The sequence below is a fragment of the Manis pentadactyla genome, chromosome 2 (assembly GCF_030020395.1).
Source record: "Manis pentadactyla isolate mManPen7 chromosome 2, mManPen7.hap1, whole genome shotgun sequence".
In the NCBI taxonomy this organism is placed as follows: domain Eukaryota; kingdom Metazoa; phylum Chordata; class Mammalia; order Pholidota; family Manidae; genus Manis; species Manis pentadactyla.
This window is the reverse complement of record NC_080020.1, coordinates 210,623,232-210,644,542: the sequence shown is the minus strand read 5'-3', so window position 1 is coordinate 210,644,542 and position 21,311 is coordinate 210,623,232. Positions and strand designations below refer to the sequence as shown.

General features: G+C 33.7%; 1 protein-coding gene across 5 annotated transcripts in view; it reads left to right on the top strand.

The window, feature by feature from the left end:
- SLC30A6 (solute carrier family 30 member 6) overlaps positions 1 to 20,934 on the top strand; it is a 31,595-nt gene extending 10,661 nt beyond the window's left edge. For 4 of the 5 annotated variants that reach the window (XM_036931573.2, XM_036931577.2, XM_057497295.1 and 1 more), the window contains exons 6-14: positions 4,521 to 4,601; positions 5,071 to 5,106; positions 5,745 to 5,914; positions 8,545 to 8,593; positions 8,924 to 9,043; positions 11,863 to 11,965; positions 12,805 to 12,852; positions 13,832 to 13,900; positions 17,496 to 20,934. In XM_036931573.2, the coding sequence (XP_036787468.2) occupies positions 4,521 to 4,601; positions 5,071 to 5,106; positions 5,745 to 5,914; positions 8,545 to 8,593; positions 8,924 to 9,043; positions 11,863 to 11,965; positions 12,805 to 12,852; positions 13,832 to 13,900; positions 17,496 to 17,996 (1,177 nt within the window). In that variant the 3' untranslated portion in view covers positions 17,997 to 20,934. The remainder of the gene's footprint in view (positions 1 to 4,520; positions 4,602 to 5,070; positions 5,107 to 5,744; positions 5,915 to 8,544; positions 8,594 to 8,923; positions 9,044 to 11,862; positions 11,966 to 12,804; positions 12,853 to 13,831; positions 13,901 to 17,495) is intronic. The other variant, XM_036931574.2, reaches the window with a different exon arrangement.
- Positions 20,935 to 21,311: the final 377 nt, after the last annotated feature.

The window sequence follows — 21,311 nt, the reverse complement described above, 5'->3', positions numbered from 1 at the left end:
TTTCAGTGACACTTATGCATATCTTCATTTTGCATTAAAATTTCATGTTTGCTTTGTCCCATTGTTTAAGTAAATAAAATCTGATTTTGTTATAGTACTTAGAGTTCCTAAAATTATCTGTGGTAAGAACTAGGTATAAAAATTATGTAATTCAAGGATAACATCATTATCTTAAGCCTTATATAATATCATAACTTGCTTTATTCATCCCTAGATTTGGGCCAAAATACTTAATAATCTTCCATTGGGAGTACTTGGCAGTGGAGAAAAGTTTTGTTATTTATTGTCAGATGAACAATACTATCTTAATTTTGCAATATACTAAGTTGGCTGGTGCTATTTTTTTTTTTTTTTAATTTTTATTTTGGTATCTGCTGGTGCTATTTTATACAGTGGAGCAACAGCCTTGCAGGAAAATAAGAGCAGTTTAATAATAAAAAATTCAACATCTTCATAAAAAATAATAAAGTCATGTAAATGTGATATGTTTTAATGCAGTGGTGGAGATATATTTTTATCTTAAGACTGAATTTATTGATAGCAACTGACTATCAAATAATTTGAGATGTCTCTATAGTTTTAGAAATTACTAAAAGTTGAAAACTGGAAGGTATTAGAGGGTTTTAAAAAATATATTAGAAAAAATGAATTCCTTTCAAATTCAAGAAGAAAACATGAAAGATAATTTAATTTTGGTAAAGAAATTCTTGGACCAAACTAATCCTTCTCCATCTTATCGTTCATCGGGATTATATTCTTTTGAACAAAATCAGATTTTATTTACTTAAACAATGGGGCAAAGCAAACATGAAATTTTAATGAAAAATTAAGATATGAATAAGTGTCACTGAAATTTGATAGGGTTGGACTATTACTATGATAATTAGTTACAAGTTACATATAAATATCTATATATGGAAACTGTGATTGAGTCAAGGCTTTAGGTTGCAAGTGACAGAATCGAACTTAAAACTGGTTGGGGGGAAGAAATGGGACTTTGGTCATTTATGTAACCAAAATATGGGAAGACTGAGGTAACTGGATTGGAACACTCAGGGTACTGTCCTTTTACCTCTTAGGCCTGCTTTTCTCTACATGTCAGGTTCACTTTCTCAGACCACTTTTCTCCACTATTCTGGAATGATAGCTCCTTACAAGACCATAACTTGAGCCTTCTCATCTTCATCCAAGAGAGCAAAGGACTCCTCCCCCAACTCTCATTTCTTAGAAAATCATGATAAAGAACTGTTGATTGGTCCAGCTTGGAACAGATGTTAGTCTTTAGATTAGTCACTGTGGTCAAGAGGTACAGTCAAGCAAGGACATGATAGCTCCCGTTTTGGCCCACTTGCTTAGAGTGAATGGGAAAGGAGGGAGCAATTAAATGATAAAACACTCAAATATAATTGCAGTCAGTCACATAGCTTGAAATATCATCTATCTTTAGCAATACCAAAATTCAGTTTTCCAGCCCTGTCTGTCTTGTCTCAGACTACTTCTTGACAGGTTTGCATGGTTGTCTAATTGGTATCTGAAATTTAGTCTTGAATTCTTGTTTTCTTTCCCCAAAATTTGTTCCTCTGAAGTTTTTCCCATTTCAGTAAATATACTAGCACTCAGTTGCTCAAGCAATATCCTTGATTATTTCCTCATTACCCACATTTATCCATCAGCAAATTAACCTATAGTACATCCAGAATCTATTCTGACCCCCATTCTCATCTCCACTAGTACCATCCTAACCAAGCTACCTTCATTTCTTGCCTTAACCAGCATCCTAACTGGTCCCCATGCTTCTGCTCTAGCCCCGCCTATATACCATTCTCCATATAGCAACCAGAGTGTTTTTCCTTTTTAAACTTAAGTCATACTGTTGCTCTCAAAATCATCCAGTTTTTTTCTGTCATATATAGAATAAAATTCTGACTCCTTTCCCTAATTTACAAAGCCCTTATATGAGTTTGACCTTGCCTATTAGTCAAGTTACCACTCTCCTTCCCTCTGTACACGCTGACTTTCTTTCTGTAATTTGAACACAATTTATTCCTGCCTTAGGGTCTTTTTACAAGGCCTCAAGCCATTATCTCTGTGTGAAATGCTCTTCATCTGATCTTTGCAAGATTAGCTCTGTATTGTTATTCTGATCTTAATATCACTAAATGCTATTGTCATTAAGTGACTAAACCCAATCTAAAGTAGATTCTAAAATGATCACCTTGTTAAACTCCTCACATCAGACTGCTGTAATTATATAGAACTTAGCAGAACTTATAAATTATTTGTTGTTTCCTCCTTTGCAATATAAATTTTATGGTAGCAGAACAAATTTCTTGTTCTAATATTCTTGTGCAGTCGATTAATTTAATGAAATGAATGTACCTATATAACTACTATCTAGATTATGGTATAAAACATTGCAGGTCCCCCAAAAGTCTCCCTTCACGTTGAGTCAAAGTCAAATGCTAACAGAAGTAACCAATATTCTGACCTCTATCATTGCAGATTATTATTGCCTGTTTCTGAAGTCTTGTAAATGTAGGAGTATATTCTGTCATATAGAAGTAGTTCATTCTTGTTCATTGCTCTAATAATCCATTATATGAATATACCACAGTTTGTTTAAATGTTGTTGAAAGACATCAGGTGATTCGTAGCTTGTAGCTATTATAAATAAAACTACTTACAAACATTGGTGTACATGTCTTTTGATACATGTGGACTCATTTGTGTTGGGTATGTATCTTGAGTGAAATTACTCAGAAATAGAATTTCCATATGCTCACCATTAGGAGGTATCCAGGGTTGTTTTACCAATTTACACAGTCACTGACAACGAATGAGAGTTCTTGTTGCTTCTTCTTACCGGTGGTTGGTATTGTCTTTTTGTTTTTAAGCCATTCTAGAATATGCAGTGTTATTGTGGTTTTAAGTTATTTTCTGATAATTGAGCACTTTTTATATGTTCATTAATCATTCAAATTTTGTGAAATGCTTGTTAAAGTGTTCTACCCATATAAAGTTTATACCCATAAATTAGGTGCCTGTTTTTTTCTTACTAATCTATAGAGTTCTTTATTTATCAGTATCTTTTCCCACTCCCACTTGCCTTTCATTCTCTCAATAGTATTTTCTGATGAATGACAGATTTTTTATTTCAATAGTAATTCAATTTATCAGTCTTGTCCTTTGTGGTTAGTGCTTTTTCTGTACTTGTCAAGAACTCCTGGCCAGCCCCAGGGTCTTAAAGATACTCTGTTATCTATCAGAAGTCTTACTCTTTGACCTTCCACATTTAGGCCTACAGTCAAACTGGAACTGATTTTTGTGTTGGGTTGAGTTGGAGGTCAAGACATGTTTCTTTCTATACAGCTATTCAATTGAAAATTGAAAAAACATATTGAAAAAAATTCATCCATTTTCTACTGCTTTTATGTGATACTTTTTCATAAATTGGGTGACTGTAGATATGTTTATGGACTTTCTGTTCAATTTAGTGTTATTTACTTTTGCTTTAGTACTGTACTGCATTAACTACTACAGTTTTAAAATAAATCTTGATATCTGGTAGTGGAAATCTTCCAACTTTGTTCTTCAGATTTCATCCTTCAGCTTTCCTTCACCTTTGCATTTCCGTATGTACTTTAATATCAGTTTATCAATTTCCATGGATAACATTGCTGCATTTACATACTTCTTTTTATACTTTTATAACCCATTTTTTTCACTTACATCTTTCCGTCAGTAAATAATTTGTTATATTTTTAATAATGCGTAATGTTCTGTTGTTAATTCCAACATTTTTCCTTTACAAACAGTGGTGTGATGAACATATTTAATTATTTTATTATCTTTTCTGAAGATAATTATTTTCTTGAGAAATTTTAGGCATTTACACTTACCACAATTATTGAATGCCTTTAAAGTATATGTATGGAAAACTAGATGACTGAAACAACAGCTGCTGGCCTTTAGCCGATAGTGTAGGGATTATATGGCAAACTCATAATTCACTGCAATTATGTGTGGAAGTGAGAGGCAGTATAATAAGTGGTTAAAATCATGAGCTCCGGAGTCAGAGTGCCTGAGTTTGAAAACCTGACTCCTCTACTTGCTATTTAGATGATTAAATAGTTACTTTTCCTTTTTATGTTTCAGGTTCCTTTTCTTACTTGAAAAAGTGGAGAAAGTAACCCTCATAAGAGTTTGGAGGTTTAGATGAGATAATGTTAAGCAGTTCGACCAGTGTCTAATGCAAGGAGGGTCTGTAAAGTGTTAGCTGTTACTATGATAATGGTTATTTCTAGAAAAACAAGAGCTATAAATGTGTCATGGGAACAGGTACTTTAAAAAACAATCTATGATGATCATTATTTATCATCATTCTAGAAAGCTGTAGTCTGTTCTGTGTTTGGCTTATAGTAGGCATTTACATATATTAACTGAGTGAATAAATAAATGTAAATATGTTTTAGACATACGATTTGTGAATTATGTTGATCTAATTAATTTTCTGATTTCAGATTTGAAAGATTAGAAGTCCTGGCTGTATTTGCTTCCACAGTCTTGGCACAGTTGGGAGCTCTCTTTATATTAAAAGAAAGGTATATTTGTATCTGATGTTACTATCATTGTAAATTCCATCTATGCCGTCTTTGGGAATATGAAAGAATCCAGTGAGAAATGTCTGGTTCAAAGGGTATATAAATTAAGATGAGCAGTGCTGGGGTTTTCAGAGTATAATTTCTGCCTGTTTCAGACTTTCTCCTCTCTTCAACCTTCCTTTGTTGCCTTTTTTGATGCTCCCAAATTCAGTCATCGATAGGTGTAAATGAAAGGGATTCAGTTAGACATCTTCTAATGCTTAGTACAAACCTATTAAAACAGGTTTGGTAGAGAAGATTGACATTATGTACTGTAGAGAATCTGTGAGTCTCTTGGCCTGATCACTGCTGATAATCAACAGTTTTATATTAAGAGATTTCATGAACTTACTGGATTAATTATATTTAATGAATCATTTTAATTTTATAATTTCTAAGGCTTATGTAATACATTATTTCTTTCTTTTAGTGCAGAACGCTTTTTGGAGCAGCCTGAGATACACACGTGAGATTTTGCTTTGACATAACATATAATTTAACATTTAGTTTGATTACCAGTTATTAATTGGTATATTATTAAATAATGGTTACTTTGGACAATATCAGAGTTCAGACTATAGCAATATACATTTTACTGATACTTTACAAATAAAATCTCCAAATCCCAAGATTCCTTCCCTTTACTGTTAACTGTTCCCAGATCCTTATGTTTTTATACTACACAAGGAGGCCTTCTCTACCCAGCCTTCAGGTCCTTTATTATTCCAGCTCCAGGCCAACACACTAAGCCGGCCCCATCTGGTCTTCTATAATTTAAACTTTCATCTCCCAAATCTTATAGTAGCATCCATTGAAAAGATAGAGCTGTTATTATCTACCATATAGTTGCCAATTCCTATTCTGATCATTTTATTTCAGGACACTCTGACCTGTCCAGTGTATTGTAATCAAATCCTACTAGCATTTATACAAATTCATAACAGCAATTACCTGTTCAAAGATACAATTAATGCTTAGTGTCTTTTTTTTGTCCTGTGTAAAACAGTAGACAGGACAGGGGTTATGAGCTAGAAATAAGATCCTAATATGGCTCTGCAAATACCAAACCATTGCAGTAGACCACTCTACCTTCCCGTCTTTCAGCTCTCCACATGTTGAAACTACATGTCAGTATTACGAAGAAAAAAATAATGGTGAACGTTATGTTGTTCTTTTTAGGGGAAGATTATTAGTTGGTACTTTTGTGGCTCTTTCTTTCAACCTGTTCACGATGCTTTCTGTTCGGAATAAACCTTTTGCTTATGTCTCTGAAGGTATGTTTTTTATTTACCATTAATAAAGAAGTTCAATTCATCTCTCATAAAGAAAAGTCTTGTTTGTTTCATTAACACATTAATCAAGGAGAAAGTTTATCCTGTAAACTACCCCAAAATTCTCTATCGTCTTCTCTAAGTAGGAAATCATAAAACAAAGTCTAATTTGTTTGAGCTTTAAAATAATGTATTAACTTAAAAACAGCCAGAACTGACTTAAATATTAAATCACATGTGAAGAAAATTACATTTATCAAGTAACATGAAGAAATTTTAGGTACACAGGCATACTTTGAAGATATTGTGGGTTCAGTTCCAGAATACCTCAATAAAGTGAGTTAAAGGAAATTTTTGGTTTCTCAGTGTATATGAAAGTTATGTTTATACTATAGTGTAATCTATTAAGTATGTGACAGCAACATATCTGAAAAAAAGTGTACATTCTTTAATTTAAAAATACTTGATTCCAAAAAATGCTAACCACCATCTGGGCTTTGAGCAAGTCATAGTCAGCAATCACCTTAACAAATACAATAATAATGAAAAAGTTTGAAATATTGCCATAATTATCAAGATGTGAAATAGAGACAAAGTGAGCAGATGTTGGGGAAATGGCACTAACAGACTTGCTTGACAAAGTGTTGCCACAAACCTTCAATTTGTAAAAAACCTAGGATATGTGAAGTACAATAAAGCAAAGTACTATATAAGTATGCCTTTATAACCTATCTAAAAAAACCTGCTGCAAGTGTTTAAGAAGCATCAATATACTTAAGAGTAGTTGATGTGTTCATTGCAAATAGTTGTATTCTGTTAAATAAGTTCCCAGGAACTTCTCTCTGCCAGTGGTGGGTGGGCATATATTTGAAAGTAGCAAAATTTTATTTCTTTTGAAATACTCTTTTATTTTCAAGTCTTTACAAATTCAGACTGATTTTTTCACTTTAGTGGTGTAAATTATTGGCATTTTTAAATAATTTCAGTGATTTGGAATCCCACTAATCCATGAAGGGTTAACCACTGATTGATGGAGAAGTGAGGTAAAAACAGAAGTGGCTGTGTGCACATACCCATACTTTGAAGCAAATATAGGTGAGGGTCTTCTTAGATCTCATTAACTTGAGCATCAGGACACCGAAGAGAGTAAAATGGTCCAAAATGCCCATTCCAAGTTTAAACACTTCGTGAGTGTTATGAAGTATGAGTTTTATATGAATTACAGTTTATGAATTACTGCGTGAACTAGAAAATTAAATAATCGTATTTGTGACAAGCAGAATTACTTTAAAAACTGTAAATTATTAAAATAGTATAATGCTTATTCTAGAAATTTTAAGAAGGTACAAAGATTTAGAAATGATATCTGTTTGTAAAGATCAGAAAGATACAAGGAAAGAATACTCTTATTAATCTTTTGACCCAGAGATAACGTCCATTAACTTTTCTGTTTTATTCCTTTCTTTTTTTTCTGTGCACATAATATGTATCTTTTAACATACTTAGAATTGTATGCATTTACAATTTTATGTCTGGCTTTGCACAGTGAACAATACGTCTTGAGTACTGCCTCTCATAAAGTGCTCATTGCAAAAATTATTTTCGAATGCCTGTATAATATTTTGTCATGAATATTTATAAACAGTCTATTACACATTTCCAACTTTACATTTTACAAATAATGCTATAATCAGCTTGTTTCAAATTTCTTATAGTCATTTCTGATTCTATTTTAGGATAAATTCCTAGAGAAGAAATTATTAAGGGGTTTAAAATACAGTATTTTTAAAGTATTTGATATATATAGCCACATTTATTTCCAGAAAGGTTATCTAGTTTGTATTTTCATTAGCTGGAAATGAAAGTTCCCAGAAACATCAAGATTTGTGACATTAGTTGAAATTTGAGTGAAAAATAATACTGAGCACTCTCTGCCAAGCACTAGTCTAAATGCTTCACATAGTATAGCCCATTTAATTCTCCCTATAACATCTGAGGTTAAATCATTGTATTACCCCCATTTTTACACTGAGGGACTGAAGAGATTAAATCACTTGTCCCATACCACACATCTAGTTAAGGGCACAGCCGGGTTTGAAGTCAGGTATTCTGGCATCATCGTCTGCTCTTAAATGCTACTATACCATTTTTGTATAAGGCTTGCCAATCTTTTTCACATCACGGTGCCCATAAAAAAATGAAAGTTTCTGTAGCACCCTTGAGTATATATGTAAGAGGATGCTTGAACCTGGAAGCTACTTGTTCAGGTATAGTAACTGGCAGGTGTCTGCATGTAGCCAGATTCCCACAGACCTTCCTGAGACCTGAGGGAATTTATCTTTGGTATACCTATAACCATTCTTAGCACACTGGTTAGGAAGCTGTGCTTTAAAACCTCATATTAATATTACCAATGACATAGTAAGTCTCTATTTCAGGTCAGCTCTATATTGTAGGTGAAAGTGGTTTTGATTTAGTATTTTAAAGGCATAAGACGAGAAAGTTCCACATTTGAGGAGTAACATGTCCTTTTGTAATGTTACATGGTCATTGCCAAACATTTAAAAAATTCAAGCATTTCTGGTAGTAGTTTATTCTTCTATATAGATAATTTGACTTTTTTCTCCTTAAAGCTGCTAGTACGAGTTGGCTTCAAGAGCATGTTGCAGATCTTAGTCGAAGGTAAGATGTTGCAGGGTTTCCTGATAAACATAATTTTAAAGGACTGCACAAAAAATGAATCTATCTTGGGAACTTAACGTTATTTGTTGCTGAGGTTACTACATGAATCTCACAGATCAGATTCTTGCTGTCCCTTTGCTTTTTTCTTACTTTTAATTGATGATACAAAAGAGACCTTTATGAGTGAGAGAACTTTGCTTTCTTCTTTGCTTCCTTAAAAGATGCGTGAAAAAAAAAAAGATGCATGATACGAATATATAAGTCATCTTTTATAAGATTTTCAAAAGTATTACATGAGTTGTAATGAATACTCTTTCTGTTTTTTCATAGCTTGTGTGGAATTATTCCAGGACTTAGCAGTATCTTCCTTCCCCGAATGAATCCATTTGTTTTGATTTATCTTGCTGGGGCATTTGCTCTTTGTATTACATATATGCTAATTGAAATTAAGTAAGTATTTTTTATGGCTGTCAAATGTATTTCCACTCCTGGGGACTGACTGGAGGGATAGGGTTTAAACTTAGCATGTTGGCTTATAACCTGTGTAACTTGGTCAAGTCTCATCCTCAAGTGCCTTTCATCTGAAAAATTGAGGGAGTTGATTCAGGAAGTATTTTTCACCACCATCTATAATTCAGACTGGAAAACTCACATCTAAAATTCAGCAGAAATTTTTAAGTTCCCCACTACTGATCTCATGAGTGAAATTGAAATGGCAATAAAGAGGATAAGTCACAACTGCTGTTGCTCAGAGAGGGAAGAGAAGAGGAAGTAGGTGTGAAGCAATTTTTTAAAAGGCAAGCTTTAAGCTTTAAGCTTAATACATTATGACCTAGGATTCTGACTATCTTTTAAATATTAGTGTTTACTAGAATCTGTCTTTAATTGTTCTTCTAACTGTTTTGCATACTCTGCTGGGAGATAACATAAAATTGTTTATTTACTATTTCTGTGTGTTTCCCCAACCTTTATTTCTAGTTCAAATCTCTGTTAAATTTCAAAAGGCACATTTTACTGACTTCTGTTCATGTCTCTCTCAACTGAACCTATTTTCCCCTATCCCCCAAACTCTTTTTTCTTATATTTCCATCTCAGTGAATGCTACTACCATCTATTCCATTGCATCCTTTTAAAAAATTGTGTTAAAACATACATAACATAAAATTTACCGTTTCAAAGAATACAGTTCAGTGGCGTTAGTACATTCACATTGTTGTGCAACCATCACTATCATCCATCTCCAAAAGTTTCTTATCTTCCCTACCTGAAACTTTGTACCCTGTAATAACAACTCCTCTTTTCACCCTCCCCCAAGCCCCTGGCAACCACTATTCTACTTTGTCTCTATAAATTTGCCTAACTACTTCATATAAATGAAAGCATACAAATTTGCTTTTGTGTGTGTGTGTCTGGCTTATTTAACAATGATATCAAATCTCATCCATGTTGTAGCATGTGTCTAAATTTCTTTTAAAGCCTGAATAATATTCCATGTTGTCTGTACGCCACATTTTGTCGGCCTAGTCATCCACTGATAGACATTTGAGTTGTTTCCACCTTTTGGCTATTGTGAATAATGCTGCTTAGAGCATGGGTGTACAAATATTTGTTAAAATCCCTGCTTTTAATTCTTGTGTGTTTATACTTGAAGTAGAATTGCTGGATCATATGATAATTCAGTGTTGCATATTTTTTTTGAGGAATTCCAGTGCATTCTTCAATACCTACTTGTCTTCCCTCCTCTTTCTCACCTCTCCCCAAGCCAATTTTTAAAAAAATGTTATAGTCACCTTGCTGTACATTATATCCTCTCTGGCAACCACTAATCTGTTTCCTTGTTTCTTAAGAGTTTGGTTTTCTTAAATTCCACATCTGAGTGAGATTATATAATATTCGTATTTGTCTTTGTCTGACTTAATGCACTTAGCATAATGCCTTCAAGGTCCAGTCATGTTGTTGCAAATGGCAAACTTTCTGTCCTTTTCATGGCTGAATAATATTCCTCTGTATTTGTGTATCATCTTCATTTTTTTTAATCTCTTCATCCATTGATGGGCCCTTGGGTTGTTGCCATATCTTGGCTATTATAAATAATAGTCCTGTCACCTAGTCTTGTTTAATTTTTTAAAATACTTATTTATCTATCCCCTCTTTCCCATTCACATGGCTGCTGCCCAAACTGAGGCCTTTATCATAATTTCTTTGGCCTAATTAGAATAGTCTACTCGTCTCTTAATTTTCATTTTTACACATCTCTAGTTACCTACTATTTTGCTACTTATGTGATAATTCAAAATTGCAAGTCCGGACATTATTTTTCCTCTTTCAAAGTTCTCCCCTTTGCATATTTGAAAAAATTAAAAATTGTAGCATGATAAAGCCCCTACCAGCCTTACTAGCTGTCCATCTGTCTATACTCAACTATTGTTTTGCTGCTGCACCAGGATTTTCATGCCCTTCTTGACACGTTTTCACTGCAATATCTTTCTCCCATCATCTTACTTATCTTTGAAGGCTTAGCTCAAATGTCATCTGTTTTTTATTTAGCCTTTCTGAATTGTGCCTATTGGCATTTACTCCTTTGTGCATCCGTGACACCTTTATTATGTTTTTCACATGTGTATTTCCTACTTTGTTCAAAGGCAGGAACTATCTTTTAACTTATGTTTCTATTTCCAGCCTGTGGGAAAAAGTTTGCATGATCAGCTTGTAACCATTGGCATTTTGGTCTGTGCTCTTAATAGAATAGTCTGAACTACTGAGGAGATACTGCACTTCAATCACAATGTTGCTATAACAAATTCTTGGAGAATCTGACCTTGTGAAATTTTTTAGGAATTTTGAAAAATTTTAGTAGTAATTATTAGAAAGCTATTGTTTACATGAAATTTGATAGAGTCACTGATGAAGTCCATTAGTCTCTTTGTATCAGAAATTACTAATTGAGGGTTTCTTTGTTATAACAAATGGATATATATGAAATATGTCTACTTGACAAATTGTTTGGAAATGCATAGTGAGGAAATGCTCACTTTTTTTTTTCCTCTTCATCTGTCTTCACACTAACAATCACTAGTTATCTTCCAGTAAACTTTAACAAGAAAGGATTCTAAAAACTTAATTTTCCTTTAAAAAATTTTTTCTTTCAGGTTGTCAGTGTGGCCAGTTGTGATAAACAGTCTTTAGATAATTTGTGTTTGGAAGATTGACTTGTAAGAAGTCCAGTGCGACATACACTTAAAATTTAGAATTGCTTTTTTTCCTTTTAGTAATTATTTTGCTGTAGACACTGCCTCTGCTGTAGCCATTGCACTGATGACATTTGGCACTATGTATCCCATGAGTGTGTACAGTGGCAAAGTGTTACTCCAGGTAAGGGACTTCTTTCAGTGCATGTGCTTATTATTAGCCAGGTTCTTCTACCAGATTGCAAAATTGTATGTGCTCTCCTACCAGATTGTAAAATATCTAGCTGCTGGAGGCCTTGTTAGGATTGAAGTCAGATGTAATCTCTGAAATTTGTATAGTAAGAACAAGATGAAATTCTACTGGTCCATAAATTAGGCACAGATCTTCTTCTATTTATATTATAAGACAAAATAAAAAGCTAAATTTTTTTACCTCTAATAATGTTTCAAGTGAAAAAAATGTTACTTAAAATTTTTTTTAGATATGTATTTTCCCTTAATAAATGTGCTTTGCTTATTATATAATCTGGTTGATTATTTTCTTATTTTCTGTTGTTGAATTTTAAATTTAGAATTAAAAGTGACAAATTAGTACTTGGTGAAACAATAGGAAGATGTGAATTGAATAGTTTCCTGGGGCTGGGTGTGTATGTAAGCGCTGCTTTTCCTTCTCTCTTCATCCTAATGCCTTTTCTAAAACTTAGGTGTGGTAGTAGCTCCATGTCCAGAAGCAGGAATAACAATAGAGTAACAGTTGTGTACTGCTGTACCCTATACAAAAGGGTACTTGCTTAAAGATTTTTTGTTGGTTCTTAAGGCTTGTTTGATTCTAAAGATAGCGACTTCTTTGTGAGATAAAAAGCATCAGTGGGGCCAGTTGAAACCCCTCATCTTTAAATCATGTTAGGGCACATGTCAAACAAAGCAAAGGCTGGTATAAAAGCCAATTCTTTAAGTTTCAGGACCACTGTTGCAAAAATCTTTTGATCTCTCTAGGTTATTCTTACTTTATTTTTTCTGCAGACAACACCACCCCATGTTATTGGTCAGTTGGACAAACTTATCAGAGAGGTAAGATGGAATAGTAAATAAGATCATTTTAATTTGTAATTAGAGAATGGAAAGAGTGCTATGAAAAATACTTCTATTCAATCTTCCCTAGAATTTTATTTTAGGGGAGTTTGTATTCTTTATAATAGCATAATAGGAGACAATATAGTGACAAAAGTAAAAAAATTTGAGCAATTGCTCAGTTTGCATGCCAGATTCACTTGAAATAAGTGTGGAAGGTAATTGTCTAAAGACCCCTATTTGCTGTGTGACTGCTGTGATTTTTAGGATTCAGTATTCAAACCTTGGATTTTGATAAAGTCAGAGATCACTTTTACATGTCAATTGTTTCACCACTTAACATCTTGATCTGTGAGTTTTAAATTTTTGAATTGTATAAATTTCCACCTGTTAACTAATGAAGGAATAAGACAATTGAATCATTTGAATGTTGACAGTATTTTAAAGTATTGGATGTCAGTATCACAAAGGCTACTTTTACCAATAGAGCTGGCCACTTGTTTCAGCCAGTGAAACCTGTGCCACTGTACCAATGGGCTGTATGCTGTATATCTGGACTTGGAATTTCCTTTTGGCCTACATCCAGATAAAACCCTGTATTGTGCAGAAATTTGTTGAAAGGGAATCCAGAGAAAGAAATGATAGAAGACAAAAAAATCTGACAACACAAGTGCTAGATGTAAATATATGCCATAGTGATAAAATAACCATACACTATTGAACAAGGTGGTTAGGGTGGGTGAGGGGGCAATGACCTGATTCTAGAAGGATTGGGAAGACAAGAAACTGGGAAAACAAGGTCTTGGCTCAGTACTGAACAAACAAATGGTATCTTAAGTAGTCTGAAACTTCTCTTGGCTAATGAGTGTCTTCATACAGGATTCACCCTTGTATTTCTAGGCTTAGAGCAAGTCCATAATGTGACTGAACTGTTGGATATGTCAAATACACACAACCTTATTTCTTTGTTTTTGATAAGGTATCTACTTTGGATGGAGTTTTAGAAGTACGAAATGAGCATTTTTGGACCCTAGGTTTTGGCTCATTGGTATGTTTCTTACATATTATTTCCATTATAATTTGCAACATAGTTTACATTTTTAAAAACTAGATAAAAGTATTTTCTTTAAAACTTTTATAGAGCCTTTTGATTCCCACTTCTGTTCAATAGAGTAAAATATAAATGGATTTGATAACCTAATTGAGATAAATTGAGGGATTTTTTTTTCCTTTCAAACTGTTAATGATTTCTAATTGCTATTTTCATTTCTGAGGTTTTCTAATTTATATTTTTCTTTTTTTGAAAAGGTAGGTTATAGTTCTCATCAGTTTTATAAATCTGGTGATCTTTTATAATATGTTTTGTATTCTCTTTTTTCTTATAATAACTTCATATGGAGTTTGGATCCAGTCCTTTTCTGTTGCTCCTTTTTATGTAAAATTAGTTTTCCTGAACTTTAAAATTAGGAATGATATAGGGTAGTGTGTCTAAATACATGGTTCTAAAGATCCCTCTTCTGGTGAGTTTGTAGAGTAAAAGTTCTTACTTTCTCTTGGCTCTGTTTCTCTCCTATTTGTATCTGAACCTTCTTTGTCTCTGCTGTGCAGCTAAATTTGAATTCTGTTCCCAGTTGTTTCTTCTTAATGTGGTGCTTTGTACAGAGGGAGCTTTGCTTGGTTACTTTTGAGAGCCCATAGGGCTTTAAATACTCCAGCTCTTCATATCTTCTTATGCAGACCAGTGTATTTACCCACTATTGAAATGTACAAAATCCCTCCCAGTTTCCCAGCTGCCTTCTCAAATTCACTGACCTAGATTTCCAGTAAGTACCATTTAGGTGTTTTGAGGGTTTTAGGTCAGTCATGTCCCCTTTTGCTTCGTCCTCCACAGATGCTGATACCTTGCAGGTCTTATATTTTGTATTTGGGGCTTCCTAGGGGTGCTGGGTTATATAGTTTTTTGTAGATACTGTCCACAGGCTTTTGGATTTGCTGACTTTCTCTGTTTTTATGGAGATATTTTAAGTTTTTCAAAAAAATGCTGTCACTGCTCTATCTCCCAAGAATCCTAAAATAATTTTTAATGGCTACAGAGTTTTACATTATGTGAATGTGTCATAATTTATTTAATCATCCCCCAATGGACAAGTTGTTCCCATTTTCCCTACATAAATAGGGCTGTGATGAACACTTACATGGATACTCTTTAGAAGTATTTTCTGTGAATCAAAGGGTATTCACATTTTTTATGTTTTTTGACGCAAATTGCCATCGCAATTTCCAGAAATGGCTGTACCAGTTTATATCACCCTAGTAATGTAGTTTGCTTTTAATTATCTTTTAACTGTACTGATCTTAATAATTTATTTAGCAGGGTGGCTTACAAACACAGAGAATGCAGTCATCTCAGTTACTTAGAACTTGGACATCTAACAGCAGCACCTCTGTAGTGCCTAATTAAGAAGGTAGTAAAACAAGCTTGAGCTGCCAAGAATACTTGTCACAAAAGCCATAGATTAATGCAGACACCATAATTATAGGAGGCTGTGTTTAAGCTCACACTCAGAAATGATTTTCACTTATTTTAATTACTTTGATTTCCATATCACACTGAAAGAGGACCCAGTATCTTTTATAGTTTTTATAGTGACAACTGTGAGATGGTAGTGGCAAAGAAAAGGGAGAAATTAAGATGACTTCATTTCTAGGTATAAGTTGTCTTACCTTAAAGTAATATATTAGAAGGCAGATTCAGGCAATATAGGTATTTCTCTATCTTATAATTGCCAGTAACTGTCTTATTACTGCCCAAGTCATAGTTCTAGACATGTAACCCAACTATTTGGCTAATTTCTGTGCAGTTTATGCTTTGTTATTTTTTTTTCTTTTTTGAAAATCTGAGTTTATCTAGAAATCAACATAGAATGTCTGCTGGTATTTTAATTAATTATTTTATTTTATTTTTTATTAAGTTATCATTGATATACAATCTTATGAAGGTTGCACATGAGCAATATTGTGGTTACTACATTCACCCCTATTATCAAGACCCCCTAACATACCCCATTACAGTTACTGTCCATCAGCATAGTGAGATGTTATAGAGTCACTACTTGTCTTCTCTGTGCTGTACTGCCTTCCCTGTGCCCCCCTACATTATGTTGCTAATTATAATGCCCCTTAATTCCCTTCTGCCTCCCTTCCCACCCACCCTCTCCACCCCCTTTCCCTTTGGTAACTGCTAGTCTCTTCTTGGGGTCCGTGAGTCTGCTGCTGTTTTATTCCTTCAGTTTTTGCTTTGTTGTTCCCTCACAAATAAGTGAAATCATTTGGTACTTGTCTTCCTCCAGGATATTTTAATTTTTATATACTGTGTATTTTAAAGTTTTTATTATACAAATAATGCCTGATTGTTAGAAAAATTAGAATTTATAACTAAGTCAAAAATAATAAAAATTCTTTAATAATTTTACTTAGAGATAAGTGCTGTCATTCTTGATATTTTTCTTTGTATTTTAGTCAAAATAGGATCATTGTTGTACTTGCTATTTTATTGTCTACTTTAAAAACATAACATATGGTAAGCATCTTTTCAAATTAATAACGTACTTCTAACTATCACTGTAATACCTGGTGTCCTCTATCCTCAGCTGGAAACCTAGGAGGTTTCCTAGGCTAGGCTGGAGCCTGAAGCTCATCTTTGATGAGTCCATCTCCCTCATCTATTGTGTCCAGTTTGGTACAAGTCCATCCATGTCTAACCCATGGAATATCATGAATCCATCTCTCTCTCTCTGGTCTCTCTGTATTTGTCCTATTTCAGCCGTCTTCATTTCTAACCTGGACTGTTGGTAGTTGTTCCCTATCTAATTACCAGTCATCCATATCTATAATTTTTCTGCATTCTTCTTATTTTACTTATTTTATTTTGCTGTTAAAACTCTTTATCATGATTTATAGAGCCCTCTGCTAGCCTCTATTTAACCTTATTACCTACCTACCTTCCTTCTTTCTGTATTTTCTTGTTTGTTCCCTCCTTTCCTCTTTCCTTCTCTTTTCTCTCACTTTCATTCTTTTTCTGCTCCCTGAAGTATTTGTATTTCTTTATATATTAGTAATATTGCTTATTCTTGCCCAGACATACCATGATTTTAATTGCTATTCCCTCAGTTTAGAATGCCTGTCTCTTTCTTTTGAAATTTCATTTAACCATCAACTCTACCATCAAAAGTCATCTTTTGAAGTCTTCCTGAATTTGAATTAATACATAACCTTGTCTGGCCTTCTATTGCATGTTTCTTTTTTTTTTTATTGAACTATTGTTGCACTTCATTTTTCATATACTTCATTTATATTCTGCCTTGTGTTATAACATGCCTGTCCTCCACAGACTTGTTTTAAAAAAAAAATTTTTTTTAAGTCACATTTTATTTAAAGAGTCATAAATTATTTCATTAACTCTTTACATTGATAATCACTACTAAGTTATATTTAAGAGGTAACAAGACATTAAGCTTTCTCTTGTTCTAATGCAAATACAAGGTACTGTTAAAACCAAATCATAAGTAAAATGTTCATTTCTAATGGAATTTTTAGTAGTGTAAATCTAAGCAGCCTCTTTCTTATGATTTTGCCCCTTTTAGGCTGGATCAGTGCATGTAAGAATTCGACGAGATGCAAATGAACAAATGGTTCTTGCTCATGTGACCAACAGGCTATACACTCTAGTGTCTACTCTGACTGTTCAAATTTTCAAGGATGATTGGGTTAGGCCTGCCTTACTGTCTGGGCCTGTTGCAGCCAACGTCCTGAACTTCTCAGATCATCACATAATCTCAATGCCTCCTTTAAAGGGTACTGATGATTTGAATCCTGTCACATCAACTCCAGCTAAACCTAGTAATCCACCTCCAGAATTTTCATTTAACACCCCTGGAAAAAATGTGAGCCCTGTTATTCTTCTAAACACACAAACAAGACCTTATGGTTTGGGTCTTAATCATGGACACACATCTTATAGCAGCATGCTTAATCAAGGACTCGGAGTTCCAGGAATTGGAGCAACCCAAGGATTCAGAACTGGTTTGACAAATATACCAAGTAGATATGGAACTAACAATAGAATTGGACAGCCAAGACCATGATGTACTGTAATTTAATTAATTTTTATGAGGAATATTGACTCCTTGACTTCCAATTTATTTTCTGATCCAACTTTGCATTGACTGTTCAATCATTTACTCTAAATGTTAGAGAATAATAGACTTATTCACATTACATGAAACCAATGAAACTATATTTTTGTAAAATGTATTTGGGGCAGTGAGAACCTTCTAAATGTTATAGTCTTTAAATAGGCTTCCTTTAGGAAGCGTGTTTCTCTAAATTGAATTCTGCAGTCTTTCGTTTTGTGGGTGACTGCAGTGTGATAATGACATCATGAGAGAACCACTTGTGGAGTGGATCTGTCACATTATAAAAAATATAATAGTTTCTTCAGTGAGATTTATAAACATGCTCCTTGAATAATGATACACATTTTAGGAAAAGAAAAAAATGTCCACTCAAAAAATAAAAGTGTTTTATAGTTTTTCCAGACTTAATTGCTGCATTTTTCTTTGAGGTCCTCCTGAAAAGAAAAAGCAAAATCTTTTCATGAGAAATTTTAGAACATCATTTACAATTTAGCAGAAGTCAAATTTTAAATTATAAGTTTTTTAATAGTTTCTCTCATTAAAAAATTTCAGTACATTTGTAAATAGTCTGTCATTTTGAAAGTATTGTATTTTGGTTAGATGAATACCAAAATCCTTTGGTGATACGCAATGGAGGAATCCCAGTTTTCTTACATTTAATCAAACACTGACATAATTATGTAATTTATCTTTTTTGTCATCTCTTAATTATCTTTTTTGCTATTGGTTGACTTAAATTTTCATTTTATTAAAATATATCAAATGTATTACCAAAATACATGGAATTCCATTCATAATATGGAATTTGATATCTTTTCAAAATTGTACAATTTGAGTTTACATTAATTTGGTGAGAAATTGGTAAAATTGAATGATTTTACAAAACAATGGATCTTAGAGTATAGAATACAGTATTGTTAGATCTGCAATAGGCAGTTTCTAATTTTTTTTGCTTTGTGAAAAAATAGTGAATTGTTAGCTGTGACTAAATGTGAGAATCATGTAGAACATTTTACTTTTTGGTTATTTTCCAAATGCAAATGTTAGGAATTTTCCAACCTGGCCAGTTATTTACAAAAAGTATAACAAGCAGCAGTCACAAATTATCTATTAGATTTTTAAAAAATTTTATCATGAGTCTTATAATTACAGTTTTAAAGAAGGATTTTGAGAGTGGATTCACCTTTTCTGGATTTCAGTACTCCTGGACTTTTATGACTTTTCCAACCATCAGCCAGCTGTCTAGAGAAGATTTTTGTTTTTGTAGAATTTACAACACTTTCTTCAATCAACACATCCTCTTTAAAATATGAGCAACCCTTCCAAATCTTCACAGTGGAATAGCAAACATCCAAGAAGTCATCTCTGTCAAGCAGAATTGTAATCATCCTGTGATAAGTGACCAAGTTACTTCTACATGATGAGGAGTGGGTCTTTGTTTTGACATCTGTAATCCTGTTCAGCCATCTGACTTGCTGAAGAAATAGAGCCCACACAATCTTGACTGCTCAGGAAAATGAAACTTCATAAAATGTAGTAAGGCAGTCTGTTCCTTGTCCTTTGTCCTATGTTCTCCAACTATTACTCTACCTATTATTGACCCACTATTACAGACTAATTATTTTCTTCATTGACCTCATTGAAATGTGTATTCGAATCATGCGTGAAATTAGAGGAACTGCTATGCTCTGAGTGATGACTAAGATGTATATCTGTTGCCCTGTGCATCTTCTCCATCCCCATCAGGTTTTTTAAGTGTCTAGGTATGGAACATAGTTCTGCATAAGGTTAAATACATACTTCCTTAACCTTCCATTCAGAGGCAACACCTATGCAGTTGTCCTACCAAAGGTGCTTTGATACCCACCTACACTATTTGAGAAGTTTCCTTTGGGTTCTGAAGTATTGACTCTTCGTGCTGAAATTCAGTAGTGCCAATTGCTGCAGGTGACATTGGTCCATGCGTTACTATATATAGAAGTCTTATTTGCCAAGCTCTGGCCAGCTTCTGTATATGAAAAAAGAAACTTGGGCAGCATAGGCCTATTGGCAGTAGCCTTATGAGTAAATGTTACTATGGAGTCACTTGAAAATAGATGAAGAGTGTTTGAATTAAATACTTGGCCCATGATTTATGGTTAAGATCAAGCTCCATGGAGTGTTGAGAAATCACTGTATTGTAATGGAACATGCCCTGGACTGAACTTGGATTCCAGTCATGATGCTGCCATTATGTAAGTAGGTTTGTAACCATGGGCAAGTCATCTGTAAAGTTAGTGTGCAGAATGAATTAGTTGATCTGTAAATTATGAGCTCTAAAATGGTATGGCTATATCTACAGAATATATGCCCACTTATTAAACAGAATATTATGCCCAGAATTTCTTTCCAGCGACTACCTCAACATACAGGCCAAGTTTGAGGTGCTCTGAGAATAGAAACTGAGCCCCAGGCTAGCACCATTTATGTTTTTATTTATTTCAGATTTTCCTTAACTTAAATCTGTTTTAGGTTAAACAGATTTTTCTCAGACTTCTTTCTTTGTGGGGAAGGATTATTTTGGGGAGTATTGGAGAAAAGATGAGGACAGAGTACCCTTAGTTTCTATAGGGTACAAAAGAATGGGGTACATTTTTTCTTTCTTAATCTCTCATGTCACAGTTGGAAACACATACTTGTACCAGCAACTGGAGAGGACCTGAATTTCAAGCCTCTGATTTAGCTGCTCATGAACTACCAATTTTTTGCTTGGCTAAAGAATGCTAATCTTTCTTGGGCATCTGGTCTGCTGCTGCTTATATATGAAAATGTTTTTTACATTCCAAATAGTTTGGATTACAGTTTGAATAAAGAACATACATGAAGTTTTCTCTCTGATTTTAAATAATTTTGGCTTGTTTCTTTATTCAGTAGTTATTTATTGGTAATTTGATTACCTCATATTCAGCCAATACTTGTTGGGTATCTGTACTTGCCGGGCACTGTACTTAGTAAATGTACATACAGTATCAATTTTTGTGACTTGCTATTCTTGAGACCAAGGGGAACACATGGATTAACAAGAGTCCCCTTCAAGTAGCTGATAATCCTAGTAGGAGTGATGAGACACAGAACTATTGTACATATCAAATTTAATTCCCTCCCACTTCTTCCTCTTTGGCTTCATTTTCCTGGCATTATCCTCTTTTCCTTCTCCTTTCTCCCTGGATGATAAGAAATATTTCCAAGGAAGAGGGCAGCTAAGGAGATGATGGTGCCACTAAC